The 8,515-nt window shown below is 47.3% G+C and overlaps 1 protein-coding gene across 1 annotated transcript in view; it reads left to right on the top strand.

Annotated features, from left to right (window-relative positions):
• Positions 1-2,989: 2,989 nt before the first annotated feature.
• Bpifc (BPI fold containing family C) overlaps positions 2,990-8,515 on the top strand; it is a 39,348-nt gene continuing 33,822 nt past the window's right edge. The window contains exons 1-2 of the mRNA XM_015482797.2: positions 2,990-3,270; positions 7,645-7,768. Coding sequence (XP_015338283.1) covers positions 7,645-7,768 — 124 coding nt within the window. The 5' untranslated portion in view covers positions 2,990-3,270. The remainder of the gene's footprint in view (positions 3,271-7,644; positions 7,769-8,515) is intronic.

Consider the following 8,515-nt stretch of genomic DNA (forward strand, 5'->3'; position numbering starts at 1 on the left):
AACCACAGTACAATTTCAAGAGCCTATCTGTATAGCGTCTGAAATTACCTCCCATGCCTCCAAGAGCACATGCACCATGGGAAACTGCCTCAGATGATCTCTTCAACTTCTAGATGCTGATTTGGAAATTCATACTTCAGGCAACCTCTGCTCTGAACTCCAGGTCCCCTCTGATGTCACCATATCAATGTCGAATACTACTGATTTGCCCTCGTTCTATTCCAGACATACTGGCCTCCTTTGCTATTCCCTCCATGTTTTTCCTTTTTAGGGTTCTGCCTGGCTGGATTCTACTTGCTCAGATCTCACTTCAAATCTCACCATCTCAGAAATGGCTGCTTAACTATCCTAACAAAGTGAGCAGGCCTCCTCCCCCAATTGCCTGGCCATTCCACCAACTACATTTTCTTATTCCCTTCATAGTATGTGTTAGTCGGCTTTTCGTCACTATAACAAAATACCTGAGATAGTTAGCCTATAAAGCAAAAAGGTTTATTTTGACTCACAGTTCTAGAGATCCTAGTTTATGCTAGTTAGCTTTGGGCCTATGATGAGGGGGCACATCATGGTGGGGAGCTTTGGATGGAGCAAAACTGTTCAACTTACAGCCAGGAAGCAACAGAGGGAAAAAGAAAGGGGCTAGGATCCCACAATCCCATTCAAGAGTGTGCCCCCCTGTGACATAAGAACCTCCAACCAGGCTCCACCTCCCAAAGTCCCATTACTTCCCATGTCCCCTGCTGGGACAACCCTTTAACAAATGAGCATTTGGAGATATTTGACATCCAAAATATGGCATAGTACATGTCACATTTTTGTTTATTTTATTATATACTTGTCCATTTTGTCTCTATTTGCACAGGGATTCTTTTTGCCTTTTTTTATTTGTTTTAATTGGTTATACATGACCCCACAATGACCTTGACATATCATACATTTGAATCAGATGGGATATAATTTCTCATTTTTCTGAGTGTACAGGTTGCAGAATCACATTGGTCACGCAGTCACATATATACCCACAGTAATAATAATGTCTGTTTCATTCTACTGTCCTTCCTATCTCCCCCTCCCCTCCCCTCCTCTCCCATCACTACTCTCTACCTAATCTAAGGTAACACTATTCTTTTTTCCCCTCACATCTTCATACATGTATTCTGTATAACAATGAGGGTCTCCTTCCACCATCCATGCAATTCCCTTTCTCCCTCCCTTTCCCTACCACCTCTCTTCCCTATCTAGAGGTAATCTTCTTCCCATGTTCTTCCTCTCTTTCCCATTTTGAGTCACCCCCCTTATATCCGAGGAGACATTCGGCATTTGTTTTTTGGGGAGGATTGGCTAACTTCACTTAGCATAATCTGCTCTAATGCCATCCATTTCCCTGCAAATGCCATGATCTTACTATTTTTTAACGCTTGGTAATATTCCATTGTGTATATATGCCACATTTTTTATCCATTCATACATTGAAGGGCATCTAGGTTGGCTCCACAGTCTAGCTATTGTGAATTGTGCTGCTATAAACATTGATGTGCAGACACTTTTCAGAAGAGGATATACAATTAATCAACAAATATACGAAAAAAATGCTCATCATCTCTAGCAGTCAGAGAAATGCAAATTAAAACTACTCTAAGATACCACCTCACTCCAGTCAGAGTGGCAGCCATGATGAAGACAAACAACAACAAGTGCAGGGGGAAGAAGGCACACTCATTCATTGCTGGTGGGACTGCAAATTGGTGCAGCCAATCTGGAAAGCACTATGGAGATTCCTGGGAAAGCTGGGAATGGAACCACCATTTGACCCAGCTATTCCTCTTCTCAGACTATACCCAAAAGATCTTTTTTTTTAATATTTATTTTTTAGTTCTCGGCGGACACAACATCTTTATTTGTACGTGGTGCTGAGGATCGAACCCGGGCCGCACGCATGCCAGGCGAGCGCGCTACCGCTTGAGCCACATCCCCTGCCCCACCCAAAAGATCTTTTTATCTTTTTTTTCTAAAGAGGACTTTTCACACAGTAGGCCCTCAATAAATGTTTGTTGATTGAGTGAATGAATTGATGTATGATGACTGACAGTAAATGATTATATGAGGACACTCTCTACAGGCTCATACCACCATATGGCCACATAAAAATAAAATATTATAGCACTTAATGGTGTTATGGCATGATCTCATATATTATCAATGTTCCTCTTCCTCAGAGCCTCTCACTGTAGATCCTGTTTCTATCCCCACTTTACCCCTGAGAAAACTCAGGTTACATGGGTAAACATAGCTTGAGGTACTTCAGATGAGAAACCTGACCCTCTGTCAGAGGTGGGGACAGTGCCCAGGAAAGTGCCTGTTCTTCTTACTGCAGGACTAAACTTCCTGACTTGCCCCAAACTGTCCTGTATTGCAAATCCGGCATCCTGGGAAAACTGGGGCAACTAATCCCCTTATCTCACTAAGAAGATTGCAAATAAAGACCTAGACACACCATGTAACCGGGTCCCTGGACATCTAAAAGGCATTGACTAATAATAAAATAAAATGCATTGACCAAAAGGTGAGGGATGGAGTGGGGGTGGGGTTTTAAAGCCAAAGGTATCAGGTTATCTAACAGTTGATGCCCTCCTCTAACTAGATCCAAGAAGCATCAGGACAGGAAGTCACTAACAAACATTCTAAACAGGAGCAGACACTCCGAGAGGCACCTGTGGTCCTGCCCACAACAATACAGGTGCCAACTAGGTCAGCCTGGTTGTCAGGTCGACTGAATCTGATGATCCACCCAAGGACTCTCTGTGGCAGGAGAACCAACACCCGGCGAGGCACCCTGACCTGGGTAGACTGGCTTCTTATCACATAAAGGAAATGTTCTCCTCCTCTTCCAATTCAATGTGATTTACACCTTTTTCAATACATCAGGAGTCTTGACTTAGTCATTTTGGTGAAGTAGTGGAAACAATTTCACAAGTGGTGTGTGTGTGTGTCTGTGTGTGTGTGTGTGTGTGTGTGTGTTTCCAGCTGGTAACTATCGCCTAGGTGGTATTGGCTGTTCACCTTGGTAGAGACTGTAGTGTTCATTCATGCCATTGGGTAATTGTAGTGAAGCAATCCTGTGTCACATTTTGAAAGAATCCACCAGAGCAGTGATTCAGACTTAATTATCCCCGCGATCCGGCAGCTGAGTTAAGGCTGGAGAACACATCGACTTCAAAGGCAGAGGGCAGCGAAGGTGCTCCCCAGCTTTGGACACCCCCTGTGCTTGAGGTAAGTAAGAATCAACAAACTTCAGGTCTCTGCCAGCACCCATCTCGGAACAGGGATCTCTCGCTGGGGTGTCTCAGATCTGGTAGAACCCTTTGAAAAGTCAGCTGTAAAAAGTCCTGAGTTACTACTACCCTCTGCCTAGGCTTTTCTGTGTTTTATTCATTTTATGTCACTCATGTCCACTTGGTGTCTACCTAGGCAAAAGGTTTAATGAAAACTGGACCAGACTAAGGAAGATCCAAGTGTCAGTTTAGACTATCTGTTTAGTTTCATCTGGTGTAGCAAAGTTAAGAGGGTCGCTCAATGGTCTGGACTGAGTTTTGCCTCCATCTCAGGGAGGAACCCAGCACAGGGGCAGAAAAACTCTATCTCATTTCTCCGTCGGGGTGGTTAGGGCTGAGGAGCTATTATGATCTCTGCTTTGGAGCCGGGCCTTAAACTGTGTCAGTGACCCGGATCTTGCCAGAGCAAAACTGCCCTCTCACTGGCCTGAATAGTTGAACCTGTCGGTGTTCACCTTGGGGTCTGGGGAGGAAAGACTTACAGGATTTTTCAGAGTCCTTTTGTCATTGAAGATCTTGCTATAAAACCAGATGTGAGTGAGGGTGGAATCCCTTGAAACAGTCTCCAGTGCTGCCCACATTCCGTTCCTGTTGGTGGAGACTTCTGCACTCGTTCTGTCTTAACCAATGTATGTTGGAATATCCTCCTAGCGTCGACGTCTTTAAACCCGGTGAACTTAATTTTCAACGTGTGCCTCTGCTTTTGAAGGCTACATTTCACTCACGCCTCGCTCCCTTACTCAAAGTTTTCCAGATCTGTCAAAGCTCTTGCCAACGAGCCGCAGTGGTAAGCCAAGCTGTGAGTCTCGGGAATGTTCTACACTGTGCTGGTGTTTTCTTATTCCTGGTCACCAGTGGCTCAAACAAGAACCATTTCATCTAGGGGAGCTCTTCCAGCTGCATGTTGGCACGGAACTCTTAACTACTGAGGTTTTGAATCTTGGAAAGAAGCAGTTCCTCAGCTGCCGAGAGGGCTCCTAAGTCATCTTGGATCTTTTCTTTTAACAAGCCACGCACCCTGCCCTTACTTGCCAGCCAAATTACTTAACCTTTAGGAGTCACCACCTTGCTTGACAGGCTTCCTGTCCTCCCCTGCCCACAAATTATCATCCTGACCAAACAAATCAACTGAAAGTTAATGTACAATCCATCCCTTTCCTTCACTCATAAAATTTCTAGAGGGAAAAAATACGTGTGTTTTTCTATAGACAGTTTTCCGTTCCTAAATCTCCATCCAAAAATATCACTTCGGAAACTTCTTTTGACCAGGAAAGAAAAACAGGTTTTACTGCCAGAAGGGAATTTTAAACACTATCCATGCCCAAGAAAACACAGAAATGCGGTCAGATGCTTAGAAATTTCCAGTTGCCTACTGAATTTTTTTCCACTTTAAAGATGGCATTGAGCGACTCCTATTTAAAATTCCCAGAAGAAAATAGAAAACCTAGCGTTTATCAAGTCATTCCTATGGGAAAACAATTCACAAACACTAGAATTGGGAACCAGAAGATTTTTATTCTTAGGTACTTGTGGGGTCTTGGGATGAGTCATTTGGACTTTATAAGTCTCCAGGTCCGGGTGTCTAAAATAGGGGCAAGAAATGACATCTACCTTGTGAGTTTTGTACCCAGTCTAGGGGGCACCGACTTTTCGGTCTAATGTTTTTTCCTATCTCTTTCCACTGCTATGAAAATAGTTTGCTCTTTGATAAAAAAGACACTGCCACTTACAGTTCTCTCTCTTCTAGTGATATTACTGTGACCACACATCCATGTGGCCTCACCATTAGTTAAAATGTGGAAATGGTTCCATACCAATAGGCAAACAGCCACCAACCTGAGTCCCTGGACTGTCCCCCTCCCTCCCATGGTGCCACTCATGTCAACCTGACCTCCTCCTCTCCAGGACCCCTTGGCCTTCCGGAACAGTAAAGGATCAAGGAAGCTCCCACACAGGCCCTGGAGCAGCCTCCATTCTGAGCGTGGGCCGTGTGGACAGCACCTACCTGCCCACTCCTCATCTCTCCTCCAACCCTCAGATGGCTGGTTGCTCGGCAGAGCCCCTCCTCTCCCTCCCGATGCTGTCATTCCCACTCCTCTAGGCGTCCCCTGGGGTTGCTGCTCCTGGCCTGTCCTCAGGACCCCCCCAGCCCGGCCACCACTCCTTTCTGTAGATGGCCCTGCAGAACCAGACCAGTTTACCCTGCAGGGTTGAAACATCCACGGACACAGAAGGCCAAACCTGCTTAAAATACTGAAAAGCCTCAGCCTCTGATAGTAAAGAGTCACTGACCGGTGCTCCCAATGCGGGTGCCTGATTCAGTGTCACTAACCGGTGCTCCCAACTACCCTGGCCACTCCTCCAAGACTTCGCCGGTCCCCCCCATGATCCAACGTCCAACCTCCTGGGCCCTCTCCTAACTCTTACCTGGCCACAGGCCACTCCCCTCCCTCTGCCTGAACACGTGGCTCTCAGGGCTTCCTCTTCCTTGAGCACCTCCTCCAGGCCCCTGCCTCGATGTGTTTCAGGGGTGTGTGTGAACTCAGTGGCACCCGTCACCTGTGGGTCTTTGGCATGTGTGAGTGCAGCAGGGACAGATCACCCAGATGGGAAACCTCAAGACCAGAATCAAGGTCTGTGAGCCATCCCTCACTCGGCTGCCCGTACAAGAAATCTACAACCCTGTCGCTGTGGGCACCTGTGCTTCTTCTGGCAAGAAAATAGGGTGGCATTGATTCAACAGGCGTAGATTGACCCATACGCTAAGCACGAGAGACATAAGGGTGAATAGACGCCATCCCTCTCCTTGGACACGGTGTTTATTTAAAGACTCATCTGTCTGTCTAGTGGGAGCCGAGCACTGTGCTCAACTCTGGAGTTACAAAAGGAAAACAGAGCCCCTCGGAGGAGAGACAGACAGGTGGAAAGACCTCATAATACAGGGCAATACATACGAAGGTCAAGGACTGTCCTGAGTCCAGTAGAAACCCATCAGGCACACTGACCCAACTCACAGCCTCATGAAGGAGCCGTGAATGCACTCATCCCAGTCAGTCAGTATGTCACCTACTGTGTGCCAGTCGCTGTCCAGGGTGCTGAAGTACTTCCCTGTGAAGACTAAAGGTTTCCGTAGGGAAAACAAAGGAGTAACCGTGCACTATGCCAGATGACGAGTGCTTCGGGGAAAATGAATCAAGGGAAGGGGCAGAGGGAAGCGTTCTGGCCTTCACAGAGTAAGAAGGAAGGAACCAAAGGGCTTTCGCAGTGGGGCAGAGGTGGGACGCGACCTGACTTTTAGTATAAAAGCCTGCGTTGGCTGAGGTGGGGTGAAAACCCAGAAAGGGACAAAGGCTGGAGCCCGGTGACCAGCAAGGCCATGGCAAACACCCACGCGAAGTGATATTGGTTGGAACCAGGGGGTGGGGGTGCCCCCCTGGAGTCAGATAGCATCATGTGTCCAATGTGTGTTTCCGCATCATGCAAATGTGGCCGAGGCACAGAGGAGAGTGTGCTGAGCCCAGAGGGACGTGACACTGTGAGGGACGTTCTCACAGAGGAGGACGTTGGAGCTGAGCCTGGAGGATGCCTTCGCCAGGCAGAATGTGGGTGCCTGATTCAGGTGGTGGGGTGCAAGATGTAGACATGCGTGTGTGTTGCTGTTGGGAGAGTTGAACACGGTGTCCCCAAGGATGAGAGAACTTAGCAAACCAAGGAAGAGAAAATAGCCCAAAGTGGCCTGCTTGGAACACCTCCACTTGGAAGAGGAGGCACAGTGACTACATACTCACCTGTGGAAAGTCTTGACCACCAAGCTAAGAGCTGAAGCCCAGTCTTGCAGGCAAAGGGGACTTGGCAAAGGTCTCTAAGCACATGAGGGATTGCCTCACAGCCACAAAGACCATCTTTTTAATCTACCAACTTGTTTGTTCTAAAACTTCCAAGAATCCCTTCCCCCACCCCACCCAGTGTCCATTCCAGGGCACATCCCAAACATTGAGTTTACTATAAGGCTGTTGTGTTGTATCATATTATAATTGTGTGTGTGTGTGTGTGTTCACACACATGTCTCACTCCCTAGTCTATGGGAAACAGAGGTCAGGGGCCACATGTTGGTCACCTCAACATCCTTAGCATCTACAACACATTCTGATGTGCTCAATCAATCAATGGAAGCATGAATGGGCTGATAGGTGGACAGATGAATGAAGTTCTGGAAATAAGTCATGAAAATGAGGAGGGCTAGGGATTCTGGGTGGGACTGACCCAGGAGCGAGTCCAGGGTATTAAAGCCGTAAATGTCGGTTTGTTGCAGATGCGAATGAAGGCAGTGCCGGTCCTCTGGGGATGCTTCCTCCTGTGGAGTCTCTATACCTCCTCCTCTCAGACCATGTACCCCGGCATCAAGGCGAGGGTCACTCAGCGGGCACTGGACTATGGTGAGTTGACCCTTTCAGCAGCCGGCCTCAGCCCTGCCCCGTGGAGTCTAGGACCCACGCCCAGCAGCTCATGGCTTGGACTGTCTGGGGACTGCAACAGACTCCCCTTTGGGGTGATCCCGTCCCTTATATGGAAGCTAAGTGCTCACCCCCTGGAAGGCACACCCACACACAGGCTCCCACCTGGCCTGCCCACGCGCATGCAAGAGGGATACCCCGGGGTGCTGAGTAAACAGCTCTGTAGGAGAGAGGAAGGAAATGTGAGAGTAAAAGCAACTCCGTTGAGCTTTAGAAAATGTCTGACTTCAAAGCGGACTTGGAGTCTTCTCCAATCAAGTGCAAAATTTAATGTGGGTGATGATTCTGTGCTTCTTGATAGAGACTCTGTTGTATTTATTTGATATGCAAAGGAGCCGGGGACTCTGAAAGGTTAAAAGGCCCTGGTTTAAAGGTTGTTTGTACCTAATAGGGAGAAGAGAAATGTTAGAACGTGGTTTTCTTTGGGCTAAACTGAGGTGGGAGCAGATTGTACCAAGGAAGGAGACTGCAAAATCAAAGTATATGGACCTATATTTCTCCTGTGGGAGATTTTTCCTGAGATTAGCTGGATATAGTTTTGCAGAGCTCTCCTGGTACTGTGTGTGCGCCCACGCACACACCAGGGATTAAAGATGGGTGCTCTGGGGGGGGGGAGCTTAACCACTGAGCTACATCCCCATCCCTTTATATATATATATATATATATAT

Source organism: Marmota marmota, unplaced genomic scaffold (genome assembly GCF_001458135.2).
Source record: "Marmota marmota marmota unplaced genomic scaffold, marMar, whole genome shotgun sequence".
NCBI lineage: Eukaryota > Metazoa > Chordata > Mammalia > Rodentia > Sciuridae > Marmota > Marmota marmota.